General features: G+C 37.8%; 1 protein-coding gene across 1 annotated transcript; it reads right to left on the bottom strand.

Annotated features, from left to right (window-relative positions):
* Positions 1 to 785: 785 nt before the first annotated feature.
* Positions 786 to 22,630, bottom strand: LOC133058708 (transmembrane protease serine 11B-like protein). Its single transcript, XM_061145578.1, has 10 exons — positions 22,623 to 22,630; positions 19,770 to 19,885; positions 8,955 to 9,073; positions 8,789 to 8,856; positions 5,508 to 5,668; positions 4,784 to 4,822; positions 3,828 to 4,002; positions 2,623 to 2,882; positions 1,739 to 1,881; positions 786 to 947 (listed from the first exon to the last, which is right to left on the bottom strand). The coding sequence occupies exons 1-10, from the start codon at positions 22,628 to 22,630 to the stop codon at positions 786 to 788; spliced, it is 1,251 nt and encodes a 416-aa protein (XP_061001561.1).
* Between the last annotated feature and the right edge of the window lie 309 nt (positions 22,631 to 22,939).

Below are 22,939 nucleotides of genomic sequence, written 5' to 3'. Positions count from 1 at the left end.
AACAAAAAAAACCAAAAAAGAAGAAAAAGAAAAGAAAAAAAAATTGTCATATTGAACAAAGAGAGTTTGCTTTTAAATTTGTTTTAATTAAAATATACTTTCATGGTTCATATCTACTCTTTTTTTACATGTTACAAATGAAGAATCTCCACAGAAGCCTGTATGAACACAGCAGAATTAGTGTACCTGGTTTCTGTAAGTCAAAAAGGTGTTGTTTTGCCTAATTTTGCTTATGGTGAAATTCTTAAACAGTGATTTCAAGAGTTGATCAAGACCCCATGACAAATAGGAGACTCTCTAAGCCATGCCTAAATTCAGGCCAGATTTAGTTCACAGCTACATCCCTTCCACAAAAGATAGAAAGGAAGGCATATACAGTGTGTTCCAACCAACTCTCAGAAGGTATTGGTTTCAGTTTCCTAGAGTGAGGCTTGCTAACTTGCAGTGGACAAGGACATATTTTCTCAATTCCAGAAAGTCTGAATGACTAAAACCAAGAGTGTTATGGTGTGGAGAGATAACCATGATGTGGGCACGAGAAATAGAAAACAAATAGTAATGGTTCATTTTGATAGGAACATTTTATTTAGTTAGGCTTTTCTCAACTAAACATGAGATTTTTTGTTCTGTCGAGTCGAGTCTGCTTTAAGTTCATAAATATTCCCTCAGGACCACAGTTCTTTCACAATAATTATTATACACATCAATTTAAAATACATGTTAAATAAGGCTTAGAAGTAAGAGGCAAAAATGACCTAAAATAGTGTCTACAAGATGCTCTCCTCTTAGATACCAGTCTTTGATGCAATCCAGTTGCGGTAGGCAGTCACTCGTGTATAGACTCCTGGTTTATTGATTGTACCACATTCTGCTCCCCAGCTCACTATTCCAACAAGGTACCAAATATTTCGAGAGTTGGGATGAACTAATGGTCCTCCAGAGTCACCCTAAATAAAAAATATTTGTCATTATGGAGAATTTACTTCCAGATACTTTACATACACAAAGTAGTAAGCCCAGATGAGCTTGTGGTTCACGCTTCATAGAGACTGTAAGGTATTTGATGTAAATCTAACCTCAACTGTGATGGACTAGCCTATATATTCCCTGGGGTTCTTTGGGGGAAACTTGAGTCCTGAAGTATGAACTGATAAGTGTTCCATGAGAAAGCTTTGGGAGACATATATTATGGATATCTTTGGAGTAGCAGGCTTCATATCTGAGAAATGTAACAAAACTGTAGCCATGAGGCTACAAAGTAAAAGAAATAGTCTAGAAGTAATTTAAACATTTCTGAGACTGAGAATTTAGTGAAATATGGCTAAGAGTATGGACTGTAATGATAGGCTATTTTGGTTTATATACCTGTTCTCCCACATGCTAGCTTTGTGACCTTTTGCAAATTACCTTCCTCTGCCTTGATTTCCTCATCTATAAAATGATAGTAGTGATAGCATCTACATCACAAAGTTGCGATGAGGATTAAGTGAATTCGTATTTGTGAAGGACTTCAGTCAGTGCTTAACTCGGAGTAAGTCCAACATGTATTTGTTAAACACTTACAAGCACATGTGGCATGTAGGAGACAGTTACTTTAGCCCCAGAGCCGAGAGGGAGTTTGACTGGATTGTAAAAAGTAAATTAACTGAAGCACAGAATTACTTGCATATTGATAATTTACATAAAATAATAGTTGCTTGTATACTATATGGTCAGTGTGAATAATGTCCGGACTTACCTGGCATGCATCAATATTTCCTTCTATGTACCCAGCACATAGCATTGTGTCTTGTACCATCCCATTATATCCTTCCCGAGCATTACAAGTGTTTGTATCAATTATCTTCACAGGTGCTTTCTGAAGTAATACTGGGTATGGACCTAATGAACACAGACATTATCAGCAAAAGAGCTGCTCTTTAGCAGAGCAGGATGGAAAACTAGCTTTGTTGTCTCTATATAAGACATGTACTTGACTCTATTTTAAGAGTGAAAAAGCCCCTTTCCACCACTCAAACCAAAGAAAAAGAGATTTGTAAAGAATTGGGCTTCCCTGGTGGCCCAGATGGTAAAGCGTCTGCCAGTGATGCAGGAGACCCGGGTTATCCCTAGGTTGGGGAGATCCTCTGGAGAAGGGAATGGCAACCCACTCCAGTACTCTTGCCTGGAAAATCCCATGGACGGAGGAGCCTAGTAGGCTATAGTCCATGGGGTTTTGAAGAGTCAGGCATGACTGAGCAACTTCACTTTCACATTCTAAGAATGAAAATACCCCTTTCCCTCACTCAAACCAAAGAAAAAGAAATTTTTAAAGAATAGTTTGAAACATCTTTCTAATGCTGTCTTTCTTTGTCCTTATTTCCCTTCTTACATCTTTGCAGCAGCACCTTTTTAGTTAGGTTCTCCAGGTCAAGGAGCTTACACTACCAAACTGGCCTCCTTGGAATGTTCCAAATCCAGGATTTGCAAAGTCATAACTTCATATGCACCTTCCTTGAACCATTTCCTGGAAGTATTGGGCCTCCAGGGGTAAATGATCCTTTCGTTCTGTCCCTAGATCATTTTTTCCCCTTGTTTCTTTTGTACCTTGCATATTAAGTTCCTACTCAAAACTTAACTTACCATCATGTGAAAGTGCTCCCCATCCTGTGACAACAACTCCTTCACCTGGTGGAAAAATCTGTGTGGTTTCAGGAAGACAAACTGAATGGACATCGTTCTTATATAAAACTTTTTCAGTAAGCAATATAACTGCAATATCATCATGAAGTTCACCCTTGATGTAGTTTTCATGAATAAAAATTTGCTGAACATAGTGTCGCATATAGGGGAGATTTACTTTGGTGCCAAAGGTGACAGTATAGTTCCTTGGATCTCGTGAACTAAAAGAAACAAAAATCATGTATTTTGCATTCATTTCAGAGAAATAGAGGTACAGGTTGCATCTGTTATAGTCTTTTCATGACATTGATGACAATTTCTTGCCTTGCAACCCATTAGCAGTGATACAATCTGATTTTTTAAAATTCACTTGAAAAATCTTCTTTGAGTCCCTATACCTACACTATGTAAGATGATTAAGATGTAGAAATTAAATGGTTCATGCCTTCAAGAAATTTAAATCTAATGAAAGATGGGCATGAACACAAAAAGTTATCATTGCCTAAATGGTTGTGTGACCACAAAATAGGAGGACTTAAATCTGTATGCTCTAGGGACTGGACGATTTCTTAGGAAAAGTAGCATTTTGATGAGACTATAGAACTAAGTCAATCTTGCCTAAAAGATGAGAAGAGAAGGAGACAGGCAGGTGCAGAGTGGGAAGGAGGTATGAAATAGGATTATGTGTGATAATAATTGCAAGTCATTTGGGATGTCTGCAGTATGAAGTGATGAGAGATAAGAATCATGTGAGAAATAAGATGTCAAGAATGAATTACTTTTTCCAATCTTACTGATAAGGTAGGAAAGCCTTAGATTGGCTTATCATATGATTTGTGTTTCAAACCAGAACACTTGGGAATGAGAAGGAATCCTATTGCTGAATACCCTGGGAAAACAGGTGTAAACTGGACATTTAGCCTCCCTAAAATAAAGTCTTAGTCACTCAATTGTGTCCGACTCTTTGCAACCCCACGTACTGTAGCCCACCAGCCTCCTCTGTCCATGGAATTCTCCAGGCAAGGGTACTGGAGTGGGTAGCTGTTCCCTTCTCCAGGGGTTCTTCCCGACCCAGGGATTGAACCCAGGTCTCCTGCACTGCAGGCAGTCTTTAACTGTCTGAGCCACCAGGGAAGACCTAACCTCAGGCAATATGATGAACTTACTTTTTAAAGCAGTGAGCTGCAGTCACCAGATATCTGTCATTGATCAAAGATGCCCCACAGTAGTGCTTGCCGTTCTTTTTGAGACTTGCTTGCCAGGGCCACTCTCCTTCCTGAGCAGTGGATCCACCCTTGATTCTATCATAGGTAGCTGACATCCTTGGTCGTCTCCCACAGCCTGTCAGGAAGAGTCAGTGTTATACTGTTGAGAATAGAAAGATCCTGTTTGACTACAAAACTGAGATTGAGCTGAGTTATCCTTGTGTTCTATCTGACAATGTCTCTCACTGAAAGGAACAGAATGCAATCTACACAGGTATCACTAGCAACCCCTGGATCACCTTCCTACCCATCATAGCATCTCCAAGACTCTTCAGCACTTGGAGGATATGGAAACTGTGCAAGGCGTATAAAGACACCATTAAGTACATGGACGCTGCAACCAGACTCCGTGGTCTGAATTCCGGCCCCATCATTTACAAGCTGGATGAACTTGAGGAAATTACTTCACTTCTTTATGCTTCAGTTTCCTCATCTCTAAAGTGGAATAATAATTTTTGTTGTTCAGTTGCTAAATCGCATCTGACTCTCTGTGACCCCATGGACTACGGTTGCCCAGGCTCCTCTGTCCTCCACTGTCTCCCAGAGTTTGCTTAGATTCATGTCCATTGAGTCAGTGATGCTATCTAACCCTTCTCCTTTTGCCTTTAATTTTTCACGGTATCAGGATCTTTTCCTATGAGTTTACTCTTCACATCAGGTGACAAAATATTGGAGCTTCAGCTTTTCAGCATCAGTCCTTCCAAAAGAAATAATAATAATACTTATCTAGGATTGTTGTGAGGATTGAATGAGTTACATGTAAAACAATTAGAACTGTGTCTGATTCAGAATAACAAATCTTGATTGATAAGTTTTACATCATCACATACATTTAATTAAAAAGTATCTGAACTTACGGTTGTTGATTATCTTTTCAGCTTTGACCTTACTGATTTCTGAAATAGAAGAAAAGGCCCATTGTAAATTTAATGACTAGCATTAGTCACTGACCCTGGGGCTGGTGATGGTAGGTCCAGAGAGAAATAATTTTGAATCTCAGGATAAAGTGTCAACAGAAAGGAGAAAATATTGGCTTATTTGAATTGTTCTTTTACTATATATGAATGTGAGATATGGAAATACCATCTTCATAGTTCCACATAAGAAACGTCTTTTTATTTAATTGGGATTGTATTCTATATCATTCAAAGTGGAAAATTACTATTACATTTCTTTTGAAGAACAGGAAGACCTCCAGGTGAACCTGATTCCTGTCAGTAAGCAAAAATAACTTTTAAAAATTGACTTGTCTTATAATGGCTGATCGAATCCTATGTCTGAAAGTCATAGGAGATCATGAAAAGAATACAAGAATACATCACTACTGTAAGGATTGTTCAAAGTTTTACTACTTACTTTAGAATAAAGAGCAGCTTTCCCCTCAGAGAACCAGTTTTAAGGTGTGGCATTATTATGATCTAAGTGTGTTTTAATAATGAAGAATACAAACTGTTGCTCTGATATAAAACCATGACTTTTCTTAAAAAAAAATGAGAATCAGCTTTGTGCCTGGGACTTGTGATATATGTCCAGGATAAAAAGATGAAAGTAACACTGCTTCCATCTAGAACATAAGCTTACCCTCAAGTGTAAGCGAATCAGGATCTGTAGTCAAGGATCCTGAGTGGTTCTTCAGCATTTGACGTAAGATGCTTTCAATTCCTCTTCTTGTGTTTTCCTTCACTGATTTGGGCGCCTTGAATACGAGCCATATATGTGCTGTCACACTGTTGTCAGCAGGACTAAAAACACAGTAAAGGTTTCATATGTTGCTAAAAACGAGCATTATGTCTTTATTCCCTGAACTCTTATATCTTCACTTCTGTTCTTTTGTAGCTGTGTGTAATACCTTCACCTTAAGTCAATCACAGGATCATCCAGCTGCCTACGTTTGCTGGGTGACAGTGTGCCTACAGCTATTCAGTTTAGAAGACAAGTGGTTCTACACATCTAAAAATGTAGGAAAGGCTTGAGGCACAGAGTAGAAGTATCACACAGGAACTGGGATCATTTATTCCTACATTCATCAGTCATTTATTGAGCTGCTATGAAAAGTGACGAGGTGTTATGGGGTGATACAAGGGTGACTATAACATAGTTCCTACTCTCAAGAGGTTTCCAGATTTCTAAGAGAGATGACATCTATACAAATGACTTATAATAAATGAGGCAAAGCAATAAGATGTTTATCTCATCTGAAAATAAGGCAAGTCATGGTTTACTTAAAGTATCAGAGAAATTTTTATTGAAGAGGTAACATACACACTAGACCTTAAAATATTTTTATCACTATTTCATCATCAAGCAAAAATTGCTTATCAGGCAGAGCAAAGGAGGAATAGTACTGCAGAATAACTGGATGGCAATAATATTAATTAGCATTTACTGGGTGTCTGCTGTGTTCCAGGTACTATGTTATCACATTTATTATCACACTTAGTCTCCACAACAACCCTGCACCTTAGGCGTCATTACCTTCCTTTTGCAGACAAGGAAAACATGAGACTTTGAAAGTCTACCTAATGTGTTCAGAGGCTTCCCTGGCCTGGCGGTGCAGTGGCAAAGAATCTTCCTGCTAATGCAGGTTTCCCAGGTTCAATCTCTGGGTTGGGAATATCCCCTGGAGAAGGGAATAGCAATCCACTCTAGTATTCTTGCCTGGAAAATCCCTTGAAGAGGGGAGCCTGATAGGCTTCAGCCCATGGCATCTCAAAGAATCAGACATGACTGAGCACATAAACATGCAATGTGCTAAAGATTACACAGTAATTAAACTAAGATCCAGATACAGTACAACTGACTCCCTAACTTAGGCTGATTACACTATGCACTTTGTCTCTATGCCAAGTTAGCCAGTGACAACAGTGTCTAGGAGACTGAGCTCAGATGGAAGAGGATTTGAATGTTAGCCAAGGGGTAGTGGTAAAGAGAAGTTGTTGAATAAAGCTGTGCTTCTGGAAGATTAACCTGACTGTCATGTTCAGGACAGATTTGGTTGGTATTGGAATGCAGGTGGGGGCAGTCCAAGAGGCTGGCTAATGGACTTGTAAGAATTGTCAAGTACTGAGGTCAGTGTCCGAAGTGGTATTATTATGCTTTAGATATTTCTAATGAATGATTATCTTTTGTTATATAAATAAATAGTCATTCCTAGGTAGCACTCAGCTAATACAAGTTTGATTATAGTAGCAGTTGAAAGTCAAAAGTATTAGAAGCTCGGTCGTGTCTCTTTGTGACCCCACTGACTGTAGCACACCAGGCTCCTCTGTCCATGGAATTTCCCAGGCAAGAATACTGGAGTGGGTTGCTATTCCCTTTTCCAGGGCATCTTCCAGACCCAGGGATTGAACCTGGGTCTCCCACATTGCAGGCAGATTCTTTACTGTCTGAGCCATCAGCAAGGTGTGCCCAAATGAAAACCTTGGACCTGTAGCCTCTCCATCGCTTTTCATGGGCTCACACTTCCTATAGATACCCAAAGTTACGTGTGTGGGAAAACCAAGCAGAAGCCTTAGGGTGGTTGCAGTCCTGTTTGAAAGACACCCTTTAGTGTTAGCCTCCCACTGTTTCCAATACTAAAATCAATCTCCCCCCCAAAATAAAATAAAATAAAATAAAATAAATTGCCAAAATTAATTCTAGTTGAGCTTTTGAACCATCCTGAAATTCTAGGAGTCCACTTGAGTTCCAGGAGCAGGGGAAGAAGGGCAGACATAGTCTGGTGGCCTTGATTAAGGTAAAAGTGATAATAGCCTTCATTGGAAAAGTGTTTACTTGCAAATATTTCCATACACATTATCTTTTTTGATCTTGAGTATAGTTTTATGAGGAATGCAGTGTATGTGTTATTATCACTATTCACAGACAGGGAAGCAGAGTCAGAGTGATGTAGTGATTCATTCAAGACTCGAGGGTTACTAAGTAGCAAAGCTGCATCCGGTTGTTTAACTCCTATTCCAGAGCTCCATTGGATTTCCCTGGTGGCTCAGCTGGTAAAGAATCTGCCGGCAATATATGAGTTCCAGTTCAATTCCTGGATCGGGAAGATCCCCTGGAAAAGGGATAGGTTACCCACTCCAGTATTCTTGGGCTTTCCTGGTGGCTCAGATAGTAAAGAATCCACATGCTATGCGGGAGACCTGGGTTTGATCCCTGGGTTGGGAAGATTCCCTGGAGGAAGCCATAGCAACCCATTCCAGTATTCTTGCCTGGAGAGTCCCCATGGACAGAGGAGCCTGTTGGGCTACAGTCCATGGGGTCGCAAAGAATCAGACACAGCAGTGATAAAGTACAGCACACAGAGCTCCATTAGCTAGTCCATATTTCTGCAAACTTGTGCAGAAAACACAGCACAGTTATTTTGCTTCCTGTTGTGGCCACTAAAAGGATTTACTTGGCATCAAAGTCTGGTATAGATATGCTCTTTTCTACCCTAAAAGAACTCTAGGGCAGTTCTCCAAGGTGTTTAACTAACTTACAAGAATAGAAAAACATGAAAAAACAGGATATGTATTTATGTTATAGCTAAATAAAAATGTTATACCATTAAACATTGGTCTAAGAGACCAGTTAGTATTTGCTGAACATAAAAACTTTGAATATTAGAGAAATGATTCATATGTAATTTAAGAAATAATGTGTTCTCAGTGTCACTAAAAATGAACTTCACTAAATAGCTCAAACTTTGCTTTAGTTGTGTGCTAAACAATTAGCCTGATATTTAGCTTAGGATGATGTCATTCATTAGTAACTTACTGGCTAATGATTGTAATCTGTCAACAGACTCCTTTTATAGTGGTATTTGAAATATAGTGATATATGTGATAGGTTGGTATCTTTTCTAACAGTTATTAGTTACTTACACCAGTGTGATGACTTGAGAGCTGATGTACTGTCTGTAAATGCTAGAACTCTGAAATGCATCAGACATCTGTTAAAGAGAACATAGAGTCAAACATCAAATTCCAGTAATAAATTTATATTTCAGAGAATTAACAATGAACTAAATAGAAGAAAATACTAATTTACCTTCGTCTCAAGAATTTTGCTAAGATAGTTATTTTCTGGTGATGTCTCCTTTCCATAATTTCTATTATTTGGGATATTCAGCACTTTAAAGCTACCTTGGTAATAGTAAGTCTTGTTTTCTGTGAGATAAGGAAATGATCCAATGATTATTTAAGTGAAGTGGATTGCAAATCCAGATATAGATTACACGGTAATACCAGCTATTAATAGTAAATAATGCATTCATATTATATATTGATAAGCCTTGTGAATCTTTCTGGGGCAGTTGATTAAATAAACTGCGCTTTGCAGAAAGTATTTGTAAGACCAATAGTGGAGCAGATTTATATCAGACAAAGGTCGGAAAGAAGAGTTATATCTTGATTGAGACAGATGAAAGTGAAAGTGAAAGTGGCTCAGTCGAGTCCGACCCTTTGCTACCCCATGGACTGTATAGTCCCTGGAATTCTCCAGGCCAGAATATGGAGTGGGTAGCCCGTTCCCTTCTCCAGGGGAATCTTCCCAACCCAGGGATCAAACCTCGGTCTCCCACAGTGCAGGCAGATTCTTTACCAGCTGAGCCACAAGGGAAGCCCAAGAATACTGGAGTGGGTAGACTATCCCTTCTCCAGCAGATCTTCCCGATCCAGGAATCAAACCAGGATCTCCAACATTGCAGGTAGATTCTTTACCAACTGAGCTATGAGGAAAGCTAGGACATTCTATAAATGATATCTGTCTAGAAAAATCAATTTTTGGAGTATAAATAAAAATTGTTGGGACTTCCTTGGTAGTCCAATGGCTACGACTCTGTGTTCCCAATTCAGAGGCTCTGAGTTTGGTCCCTGATAAGGGAACTAGATCCCACATTCTGCAACTAAAGACGTTGCATGCTGCAACAAAGATCAAAGATCTCCATGTGCTACAACTAAGACCTGGCACAGCCAAATAAGTAAAATAAAAAGTAAATATATAAAAAAAAATTACCATTAAGCATCTACTATGTGAAGATACTTTATAAAAACCATATGAAGAATACCCAGTTTTCAAGAGAAATGTGGTCTCAGAAATATTCAGTAATTTACCTAACATCACTTAACTACTAAAAAGAGCCAAGTATCAATACCTGACCTTCTGACCTGTCTGACTCTGAAGCCCACATCTAATCCATTATGTTTTCCTTCTAAATTTTTATAGATACCATGCTGTTTGATACATAATGCATCTTACCCCTAATATGTGATAGATAGTAAGCATCTAGGAATATGCTAGGTACTGGATAGTAGTGCCCAGCATATAGTAAACACTAAAAAAAAAATGTTAACATTGTTTTGTAGTATGACCATTGCCTTTGAAGATTATCTTGTGGGAGAAACAGGCTCAATATGGATAAAAGCATACATGAGATACTAATAAGGATATAATTAAATGATAAATTTAATTGTTAAACTACAAGTTCTTTATGAATACAGAAGGCAGACACCATAATTAAATTAAAATATGAAAGACGAAAACAATAGAATGGGAAAGACTAGAGATCTCTTCAAGAAAATTAGAGATACCAAGGGAATATTTCATGCAAAGATGGGCTAATAAAGGACAGAAATGGTATGGACCTAACAGAAGCAGAAGATAATAAGGAGATGTGGCAAGAATATACAGAAGAATTGTACAAAAAAGATCTTCTTGACCCAGATAATCACAATGGTGTGATCACTCACCTAGAGCCAGACATCCTGGAATGTGAAGTCAGGTGGGCCTTAGGAAGCATCACTATGAACAAAGCTAGTGGAGGTGATGGAATTCCAGTTGAGCTATTTTGAATCCTAAAAGATGATGCTGTGAAAGTGCTGCCCTCGATATACCAGCAAATTTGGAAAACTCAGCAGTGGCCACAGGACTGGAAAAGGTCAGTTATCATTCCAATCCCAAAGAAAGGCAATGCCAAAGAATGTCCAAACTACTGCACAATTGCACTCATCTCATGTGCTAGCAAAGTAATGCTTAAAATTCTCCAAGCCAGGCTTCAAAAGTATGTGAACCGTAAACTTCCAGATGTTCAAACTGGATTTAGGAAAGGCACAGGATCTGCCAACATCAAATTGCCAACATCTGCTGGATCATGTAAAAAGCAAGAAAATTCCAGAAAAACATCTATTTCTGCTTTATTAACTATGCCAAAGACTTTGACTGTATGGATCACAATAAACTGTGGAAAATTCTGAAAGAGATGGGAATACCAGACCACTGGACCTGCATAGAGATTTCTCAAGAGGCAGGTCAAGTGGTCTGGTCTTGAGAAATCTGTATGCAGGTCAGAAAGCAACAGTTAGAACTGGACATGGAACAACAGACTGGCTCCAAATAGGAAAAGGAGTCTGTCAAGGATGTATATTGCCCCCCTGCTTATTTAACTTATATGCAGATTACATCATGAGAAACGCTGGGCTGGAAGAAGCAAAACCTGGAATCAAGATTGCTGGAAGAAATATCAATAACCTTAGATACGCAGATGACACCACCCTTATGGCAGAAAGTGAAGAGGAACTAAAAAGCCTCTTGATGCAAGTGAAGGAGAGTGAAAAAGTTGGCTTAAAGCTCAATATTCAGAAAACCAAGATCATGGCATCTGGTTCCATCACTTCATTTGAAATAGATGGGGAAACAGTGTCAGACTTTATTTTTGGGGGCTCCAAAATCACTGCAGATGATGATTGCAGCCATGAAATTAAAAGACACTTACTCCTTGGAAGGAAAGTTATAACCAACCTAGATAGCATATTAAAAAACAGAGACATTACTTTGCCAACAAAGGTCCCTCTAGTCAAGGCTATGGTTTTTCCAGTGGTCATATATGGATGTGACAGTTGGACTGTGAAGAAAGCTGAGTGCCGAAGAATTGATGCTTTTGAACTGTGGTGTTGGAGAAGACTCTTGAGAGTCCCTTGGACTGCAAGGAGATCCAACCAGTCCATCCTAAAGGAGATTGGTCCTGGGTGTTCATTGGAAGGACTGATGCTGAGGCTGAAACTCCAATACTTTGGCCACCTCATGCGAAGAGTTGACTCATTGGAAAAGACCCTGATGCTGGGAGGGATTGGGGGCAGGAGGAAAAGGGGACAATAGAGGATGAGATGGCTGGATGGCATTACCGACTCGATGGACATAAGTTTGAGTAAACTCCGGGAGTTGGTGATGGACAGAGAGGCCTGGCATGCTGCTATTCATGGGGTCGCAAAGAGTTGAACACGACTGAGCGATTGAACTGAACTGAAATGATTGAAGCAACTATATCCCAGTGTCTTCCCCAACTGCTAAATTTTCTGGATTAGTGAAACTGAGACACTGTTGAAAGCATGTGCACATGCTAAACATGTGTATGCTGAACTCTTCCCCTACCCCACTTGATTGTTCCCCCAGCCCAGACTCTGCTCATGTAAAACAAATGAAGTTTCTACCGAAGAACTCTAACCAGTTCAAGAAAAAATATCTAAACCTAATGGTAACTTGAATTCTCTCAACAAAACCACCTAAATAACACAGCCTATAGTTAAAATCATTGTCAACAGATATCTCTTTCATAGTGAGCTTCAGTCAGCTCTTTAACCTCCAATCTTAAATATTAGCAGACACTGAGCTGAAAGATTAACATATATATTTGAGACAAGATCTAATATGAAATATTGCCAAAATAAACAGAGAAAACATTTGAGGAAAGAGACTAAAAACTAAAACAGGTTATTACATTTGGAGAAAATTTTGTAAGAAATAAAACCAAGATGTTATATAAAGGAATAACTAGATAATTAAAAAGCAGTTATACATATAACTGCAGAAATAAATAATTCAGTAGAAGATTTGAAGATAAACTTGAGAAAATGACCAAGAAAGTCATTTTTAAAAATACTAAGGGATGAAAAAATAGAAAGAAACAGATAAAAAAATTAGAGACTACATTTAGGAAGCCTAATATCAAAATTACAGGAGCCCCAGAAAGAGGGTAAAAAGGCTAGAAAATTATCAAAAAAATAATCTAAGAAAAATTTCAGGAACTGAAGCACATGAGTTTATAGATTGAAAGAACCCACTAAATGTCAGCACAATGAATGAAAATAAGATCTAGATTATATCAAATTACCATGAAATTTCAAAATACTGGGAACAAAGAAAAAAATCCAAAAGATGTCAGAAGATGGGAGAGTAGGAGAAGAATTTTCATTCAAAAGTTTATAATCAAAATGTCATCAGAATTCTCGGCAGGAACTATAAAAGCATGAAGATTATAGAGCTCTAACTTCAAAATTCAGAAAGGAAAACTTTTTTCAACCTAGAATTCTATACAGTTAATTAAGGTCAAAAGTAGGCTCTGATATTTTCAGACATGTGAGTTGTCAAAATGTAAACTTTCTTGAAAGCTTCTGGAACATACATTCCACAACTAAGTGAAAGTGAAAGTTGCTTTCCGACTCTTTGCGACCCCGAGGACTATATAGTCCACGGAATTCTCTAGGCCAGAATACTAGAATGGGTAGTCTTTCCCTTTGCCAGGGGATCTTCCCAACCCAGAGATCAAAGCCAGGTCTCCTGCTTTGCAGGTGGATTCTTTACCAGCTGAGCCAGCAGGGAAGCCCAAAAATACTTCAGCAGATAGCCTATCCCTTCTCCAGAGGATCTTCCCAACCCAGGAATCTAACCGAGGTCTCCTGCACTGCAGGCGGATTCTTTACCAACTGAACTATCAGGGAAGCCCACAGCCAAGTGAATAAAATAATAAAAAAGAAATCCAGGCATTAGGGGGTTAAACCCAGTAGACAATTGAAAATAATTCTTAGAAAGTCACTAAAGGGAAATTCTAAATCAACAACCATGTAGCCAGGGAGTGAAGTATGACATGAACAGTAGAAAGTAAATAGATATCAATAGCTGAAAAGTCCAGGGATAGCAATGTTAAGAATCAACTTAAAGAATTGAAAACGGTTGCTCTGAGAAATGGGAAATAAGGGTAGCGGAGGAGGGTCTGCTTTTTTTTTTAATAAAAAGCTGTGACAGTTTGATTCTTAAAACTAAAGTATATAAAGCTTAGGAGGAAAAAAAATATCTAAGCATAGCAAAGTCATGGATAAAGGAGTAATGGTGAGCATATGAATATTTGAATATGAAAATATATTCATTCAAAACTTCACAACTAGTAATTATAATTATAAACCAAAATAAAGTGCTATAAATGTTGACAGTGAAAGATAATAATATTGGTAACAAACTACTGGGAAGTGTGACAGATAGATGAGAAGTATGTGTGCCTATTTTTAAACTTTCATAGCAGGATATGAATAACATAATGTCTAAAGTTAAAACACATGATTTTGGACCTAGCCTTAGATGGTGGAGGAATAGGATGGGGAGACCACTTTCTCCCCCACAAATTCATTGAAAGAACATTTGAACACTGAGCAAACTCCACAAAACAACTTCTGAACGCTGGCAGAAGACATCAGGCACCCAGAAAAGCAACGCATTGTCTTTGAAAGGAGGTCACCTCTATTTCCTCCCTCTCCCTTCTCTTCTCAACCCAACTCTGTGAATCTCTGTGGGTGTTCTGGTCTGCGGAGAACACTTAGGGAACAGAGTGCTGCCTAGATCTGTCTCCCCTCTTGATTCCCCCCTTTTCTCCTCCTGCTCACCTCTATCTCTTTCCTCCCTCTCCTCTTCTTCATGTAACTCTGTGAACCTCTCTGGGTGTCCCTCACTGTGGAGAATCTTTTCACCATTAACCTAGAAGTTTTATTATCAGTGCTATATGGATAGAGAAGTCTTGAGGCTACTGGAAGAATAAGACTGAAAACCAGAGGCAGGAGGATTAAGCCCAAAACCTGATAACACCAGAGAACTCCTTACTACAGGGAACATTAATTAACAAGAGGTCATCCAAAAGCCTCCATACCTACACTGAAACCAAGCTCCACCCAAAAGCCAATAAGTTCCAGAGCAAGACATACCACACAAATTCTCCAGCAATGCAGGAACATAGCCCTGATCATCAATATACAGGCTGCCCAAAGTCACACCAAACCCATACACATCTCAAAACTCACTACTGGACACTCAAGTGCACTCCAGAGAGAAGAAATTCAGCTCCACCCACCAGAACACTGACACAAACTCCCCTAACCAGGAAACCTTGACAAGCCACTTGGCCAACCCCACCCACTGGGAGGAACCTCCACAATAAAGAGGAACCACAAGCTACCAGAATACAGAAAGGCCACCCCAAACACACCAATCTAAATAAGATGAAAAGGCAGAGAAATACTCAACAGGTAAAGGAATATGAAAAATGCCCAACAAACCAAACAAAAGAGGAGGAGATAGGGAATCTACCTGAAAAAGAATTTAGAATAATGATAATAAAAATAATCCAAAATCTTGAAAACAAAATGGAGTTACAGATAAATAGCCTGGAGACAAGGATTGAGAAGATACAAGAAATGTTTAACAAGGACCTAGAAGAAATAAAAAAGGGTCAATTAATAATGAATATTGCAATAAATGAGATCAAAAACACTCTGGAGGGAACCAACAGTAGAATAACGGAGACAGAAGATAGGATAAGTGAGGTAGAAGATAGAATGGTGGAAATAAATGAAGCAGAGAGGAAAAAAGAATAAAAAGAAACGAGGACAACTGCAGGGGCCTCTGGGACAATGTGAAACACCCCAACATTTGAATCATAGGAGTCCCAGAAGAAGAAGACAAAAAGAAGACAAACTATTAGCCAGACTCATCAAGAAACAAAGGGAGAAGAATCAAATCAACAAAATTAGAAATGAAAATGGAGAGATCACAACAGACAACACTGAAATACAAAGGATCATAAAAGACTACTACCAGCAGCTATATGGCAATAAAATGGACAACTTGGAAGAAATGGACAAATTCTTAGAAAAGTATAACTTTCCAAAACTGAACCAGGAAGAAACAGAAGATCTTAACAGACCCATCACAAGCATGGAAATCGCAACTATAATCAGAAATCTTCCAGCAAACAAAAGCCCAGAACCAGACGGCTTCACAGCTGAATTCTACCAAAAATTTAGAGAAGAGCTAACAGCTATCTTGCTCAAATTCTTCCAGAAAATTGAAGAAGAAGGTAAACTTCCAAACTCATTCTATGAGGCCACGATCACCCTAATGCCAAAACCAGACAAAGATGTCACAAAAAAGAAAACTACAGGCCAATATCACTGATGAACATAGATGCAAAAATCCTTAACAAAATTCTAGCAAACAGAATCCAACAACATATTAAAAAGATCATACATCATGACCAAGCGGGCTTTATCTCAGGAATGCAGGGATTCTTTAATATCTGCAAATTAATCAATGTAATACACCACATTAACAAATTGAAAGATAAAAACCATATGATTATCTCAATAGATGCAGAAAAAGTCTTTGACAAAATTCAACATCCATTTATGATAAAAACTCTCCAGAAAGCAGGAATAGAAGGAACATACCTCAACATAATAAAAGCTATATATGACAAACCCACAGCAAACATTATCCTCAATGGTGAAAAGTTGAAAGCATTTCCCCTAAAGTCAGGAACAAGGCAAGAATGCCCATTCTCACCACTACTATTCAACATAGTTTTGGAAGTTTTGGCCACAGGAATCAGAGCAGACAAAGAAATAAAAGGAATCCAGATTGGAAAAGAAGAAGTAAAACTCTCACTGTTTGCAGATGACATGATTCTCTACATAGAAAACCCTAAAGACTCTACCAGAAAATTACTAGAACTAATCAGTGAATATAGTAAAGTTGCAGGATATAAAATTAACACACAGAAATCCCTTGCATTCCTATACACTAACAATGAGAAAACAGAAAGAGAAATTAAGGAAACAATACCATTCACCATTGCAACTAAAAGAATAAACTACTTAAGAATATATCTACCTAAAGAAACAAAAGAACTATATATAGAAAACTATAAAACACTGATGAAAGAAATCAAAGATGAAACAAATAGATGGAGAAATATACCATGTTCATGGATTGGAAGAATCAATATTAAGAAAATGAGTATACTACCCAAAGCAATCTATAGATTCAATGCAAGCCCTATCAAGCTACCAACAGTATTTTTCACAGAACTAAAACAAATCATTTCACAATTTGTATGGAAATACAAAAAAAACCTCGAATAGCCAAAGCAATCTTGAGAAAGAAGAATGGAACTGGAGGAATAAACCTGCCTGACTTCAGGCTCTGCTACAAAGCCACAGTCATCAAGACAGTATGGTACTGGCACAAAGACAGAAATATAGATCAATGGAACAAAATAGAAAGCCCAGAGATAAATCCATGTACCTATGGACACCTTATATTCGACAAAGGAGGCAAGAATAGACAACCAAATTCTGAAGGAGATGGGAATACCAGACCACGTGACCTGCCTCTTGAGAAACCTGTATTCAGGTCAGGAAGCAACAGTTAGAACTGGACATGGAACAACAGACTGGTTCCAAATAGGAAAAGGAGTACATCAAGGCTGTATATTGTCACCCTGCTTATTTAACGTATATGCAGAGTACATCATGAGAAACGCTGGGCTGGAAGAGCACAAGCTGGAATTAAGATTGCCGGGAGAAATATCAATAACGTCAGATATGCAGTAGACACCACCCTTATGGCAGAAAGTGAAGAGGAACTAAAAAGCCTCTTGATAAAAGTGAAAGAGGAGAGTGGAAAAGTTGGCTTAAAGCTCAACATTCAGAAAACTAAGATAATGCCACCTGGTCCCATCACCTCATGGGAAATAGATGGGGGGACAGTGGAAACAGTGTAGACTTTATTTTTTGGGGCTCCAAAATCACTGCAGATGGTGACCGCAGCCATTAAATTAAAAGACGCTTACTCCTTGGAAGGAAAGTTATGACCAACTTAGACAGCATATTAAAAAGCACAGACATTACTTTGCCAACAAAGGTCTGTCCAGTCAAGGCTATGGTTTTTCCAGTGGTCATGTATGGATGTGAGAGTTGGACTGTGAAGAAAGCTGAGTGTCGAAAAATTGATACTTTTGAACTATGGTGTTGGAGAAGACTCTTGAGAGTCCCTTGGACTGCAAGGAGATCCAACTAGAAATGCAAATCAAAACCACAATGAGGTACCATTTCACGCCAGTCAGAATGGCTGCTATCCAAAAGTCTACAAGCAATAAATGCTGGAGAGGCTGTGGAGAAAAGGGAACCCTCTTACACTGTTGGTGGGAATGCAAACTAGTACAGCCACTATAGAGAACAGTGTGGAGATTCCTTAAAAAAAACTGGAAATAGAACTGCCGTATGACCCAGCAATCCCACTCCTGGGCATACACACTGAGGAAACCAGAACTGAAAGAGATACGTGTACCCCAGTGTTCATTGCAGCACTGTTTATAATAGCCAGGACATGGAAGCAACCTAGATGTCCATCAGCAGACGAATGGATAAGAAAGCTCTGGTACATATACACCATGGAATATTACTCAGCCAATAAAAAGAATAGATTTGAATCAGTTCTAATGAGGTGGATGAAACTGGAGCCCATTATACAGAGTGAAGTAAGCCAGAAAGATAAACACCAATACAGTATACTAACACATATATATGGAATTTAAAAAGATGGTAATGATAACCCTATATGCAAGACAGAAAAAGAGACACAGAAGTATAGAACAGACTTTGGGACTCTGTGGGAGAAAGTGAGGGTGGGATGATCTGAGAGAATAGCATTGAAACATGTATATTATCAATTGTGAAACAGATCGCCAGTCCAGGTTTGATGCATGAGAGAGGTGCTCAGGGCTGGTGCACTAGGATGACCCAGAGGGATGGGATGGGGTGGAAGGTGGGAGGGGGGTTCAGGATGGGGAACACATGTAAATCCATGTCAATGTATGGCAAAACCCACTACAATATCGTAAAGTAACTAACCTCCAACTAATATAAATAAATGAAAAAAAAAAAAAAAATCACCTACCAAAAAAAAAGGAAAACAAAAACATGATTTTAAAAAATGACTCCAACTTCTCTCTTGTTTTTCCAAGTCTTTTTTAAAATGTATGTTAAGAAGACTTTTTATTGTTAACATCTTTGTTATCAAGAAACAAATAGTCAAAATTCAATATTCTTTGATTTCTGTTCATCACATGGACTGTAGCCTACCACGCTCCTCCGTCCATGGGATTTTTCAGGCAAGGATACTGGAGTGGGTTACCATTTCCTTCTCTCTTTATCATATACAATGAGTATAATATTTTAATTATCAATATAAAATAACACCCTTGATACTATCTTGGTAGATTACTTTTTCTGCCTATCTACCAATTTTCCACACACTCATGTCTTTATATAGCATACATTATGCTGGTAAAGAATCTTGGTGGCTCAGATGGTAAAAAATCCACCTGCAATGTTGGAGACCTGGGTTGGGAAGATACCCTAGAGAGGGGAAGGGCTACCCACTCTAGTATTCTGGCCTGGAGAATTCCATGGGTGTGTTGTCCATGGGGTGGCAAAGAGTTGGACACAACTGAGAGACTTTCACTTTTTACCAATTATCTATGCACTCATGTCTTTATAAAGCATACATTATGTTGCTTGTGTATATTCAAAATAATGTCTGTAATACACTGACACATGTTGACAATTCTTATTTCTGGGATCTTGGATCATTAATGGCCTTTCTAAAATGAAATTATTTGTTATTTGCAATTGTTTCTTTGTCTTGTAGAAATAGAAATGAAAATTGCAACAAACTTAAAGAAATAGAAATGTATTCTTTACCAACCTACTGCCAAAAAATGAACTAGAAGACCAATAGTGGTTCCTAGGATTGCCACCACTCCAAACACAATGAGGACAATCACCCACAGTGGCAAAGATGGCCGAGAAACTGTCACTGGTCTGCAAGTAAAGAATATGAATAAGAAAGACATATTAGAAAAGTCAGCCATTCCAAATCTTTATTTATTTTCTCTTGCTCACCCCTAGAATATCCATAATCGAAACACATTAGTAGCAAAAGACATTTGAAGACAGGAAGGAAGGAAAGAAGAAAGGATGGAAGGAGAGAGGAAGGAAAGAAGGAAGAAAGGGGAAGAAGGAAGTGAAGCCTATGAACTTACCTTAAAGCTTATGACTGAACCTCTCTGGATCTGTGCTATGAAATTATTTTTCAGGAGTTATGATGATGCCAAGTGACCTTTACTTAGACACTAGTTCCCTCCCCTGATCAATGGGTAGTGGAAAAAGTTAGCAAGTGAAGACCTTGCCAGTTAGGGGGGGCCAGGAAGAGAAAAGAATAGAAGTGCCTTGGGACTTCTTAATGCCTAAGTTTATTATAATTTTTATACTATGATCATGATCCTATATTATTTACTATGTCCTTATTATATCAAAAGAATACACACAAATATGAAGTGCCATATTGGATCAGAGCAGTGCCCATCTCACTGCCATGAATTCTCAAAGCTTCTGTGGCAAGGATCTAAAACATAGCTTTCTTGTAAGAGTTTCCCCATTTCATTGGACTAGCCCTAGAAAAGAAATTGAAATTGATAAAATATGGTTTTGAAGTCTTTACATTCACTTGCAGTGTTTCCTTTCTCCCTCTTGGTCTTTCACCACTCAGAACTCCTGTGCAGCCACAGACTGCACAGGATGAGACCTAAGGTCTCATCAAATGCACCTGCAGAGGCAACCATGCTTTAAGATTCCCCCCAGATCCCCCAGGCAATCAGATTATTGCCTCACCCTGAGAAGTTACTCACTGAGCTAGGGCTTGAACCTTTCCTGGCTAATTAGCAGTGCTTAGAAACAATGGCTTAATCCTTTCAATTCTTTCAGTTTAGGACTTCACACAAGTGTCAGAATGATGGAGAAGGAGGAGGTGCTCTATAAATAAAAATAATATTGCCCACCCAGCATAAAGGTGATGACTAACTTCCAGGCAAAACGAAACAGAACAAAACAATCTTTTTGTTTCTTCTCCACTTTTAATTGTGAGTGAATGCTCTTTCCTTAACGGATAGACCAAAGATGTGACTAATAAGAAAATATCAGGGTTACAAATATCATAACATTTTTAATAAAAAAGAAATCACATAACAATATTTACTTTAGCTCAAGAAAAATATTCTTAGTATGCTTTATTGTAGTGAGCATGCTCTTTCTTTTTTAAAAATTAAAAATTTATTTCATTCAAATATAGCTGATTTACAATGTTTTGTTAATTTCTACTATACAGGAAAGTGATTCAGTTACACATATATATACATTCTTTTCATATTCTTCCAATATGTTTATCAGAAGGTATTGAATATAGTTTCCTTGTGCCACACAGTAGGACTTTGTTGTTTATCCATTCTATGTATAATAGTTTGCATATGCTAATCCCAAACTCCCAATCCTTCTCTCCAGGAATCCCCTGACTGAGCATGCTCCTTCTAATTACATTTTTACATGAATTTATTTTTATTTTATATTGGAGCATAGTTAATTAAAAGTATTATGTTAGGATGCACATTTTTTAGAGAAATATTTCTGTAAAGTATGAGTTTGTATTTCAGTTATCCTAATTTATAATGTTTAATATATAATATAAATATTATAAATTAGGATCAGTTAATTTTGGTATATTGTACACATTGCAATGAAAACTCCATGCATGTTTTTAAAAGGTTGGCATGAATAATCATTGTTCACATGATGAAGTAGTAATCTAATTAGATACTTGAGGTAACACATGTCTATACATAGTTACACTATTCTAGTTTATGAACATTTTACAGATAAAAATACATAATTTTATATATTATTCTATAGGGAACCCTTATGAAGTAATGGTACTGTGAGATTGAAAGTTATATCCATGAAAGCACTTCAGAAACCACAGATATTAAACAAAAATGAAGGATTCATAATCATTACCACCAACAACAATTTGACATTAGCTTTATGAGAGAAGAAAATTATATCTCTGCTTCCTTCTCTCCACTTTAAAATAGTCACACATTGACCTAAATGGCTAGGAAATCCAAAAAAAGAGGGGATATATGAAAATGTATAGTGAATTTGCTTTGCTGTACTGTAGTAAATAACACAACGTTGTAAAGCAATCATATTTTTTTAATAAATAAAAATATAAAGTAGATAACCAACAAGAGACCTACTGTGTAGCACAGCGAACTCTGCTCAATACTTGGTAATAACCTAAATGGGAAAAGAATTTGAAAAAGGATACATATATATATGTATAACTGAGTCACTTTTCTGTACATCTGAAACTAACACATTATTAATCAACTAAATACTCCAATATAAAGTTAAAAAAATTTTAAGTAAAAAGCAGTCACACATTAATATTGTTTTTCATTCACAGAATGTTAAGCTGCATGTTAGCTTTTTGAAGCACTCCCCAAATTGCTAAAAACAAACAAACAAACAAAAGAAACCTATAGATCCCAGATACAACATGTAAATAATAGGGTTGCCTCCAGATAGGAAATCCAAACTGCTGTGGAAAAATTACAAATTCCCCTCAAACTCAATTGTTTTACTGCAACCCTTGGGTGGGAGTCATAGTGGGGAAAGTGTTCATCCTTTTTATGTCAGAATTTTAGTCAAGCAAGTCTCCACTTACCTGTACATAATGTACTGATATAATGGCTGTTGATGTTAGTAACGATAAAGGAAACTTCTGTACTTCTTTTGTCCTGATCAGTGCTTCTCAGGTAAATGTACTAACCTCAGTGATACTTGGGATCTTAAGGGCTGGGTGCACTAGCAGAAAGCAATTAAAAGGAAACTTGTTTAACAAGTGTTGATGACAACTTGGATCTGTGATTTAAAGGAAGAAATGAAAATTCTCTTTGAGTTGGATACTAAGACAGACATAATGTGGATTGGTCATCTGACAGGTCCACCCAAGAAATATCACCACAAATTGGTGAATCAGTG

Source organism: Dama dama, chromosome 6 (assembly GCF_033118175.1).
Source record: "Dama dama isolate Ldn47 chromosome 6, ASM3311817v1, whole genome shotgun sequence".
Taxonomy (NCBI): domain Eukaryota; kingdom Metazoa; phylum Chordata; class Mammalia; order Artiodactyla; family Cervidae; genus Dama; species Dama dama.
Note: the sequence above shows the minus strand (reverse complement) of the source record. Positions and strands in the feature narration are given on the sequence as shown.

Excerpts from the sequence above, each read along its gene's own strand:
- LOC133058708 (XM_061145578.1), bottom strand. Across the intron at positions 9,074-19,769 it reads AGTTCATTTTTTGGCAGTAG|AAAACAAGACTTACTATTAC; the intron begins GTTGGTAAAGAA and ends CTTATCTCACAG. Across the intron at positions 4,003-4,783 it reads TGAAAAGATAATCAACAACC|GCTGTGGGAGACGACCAAGG; the intron begins GTAAGTTCAGAT and ends TCTTCCTGACAG.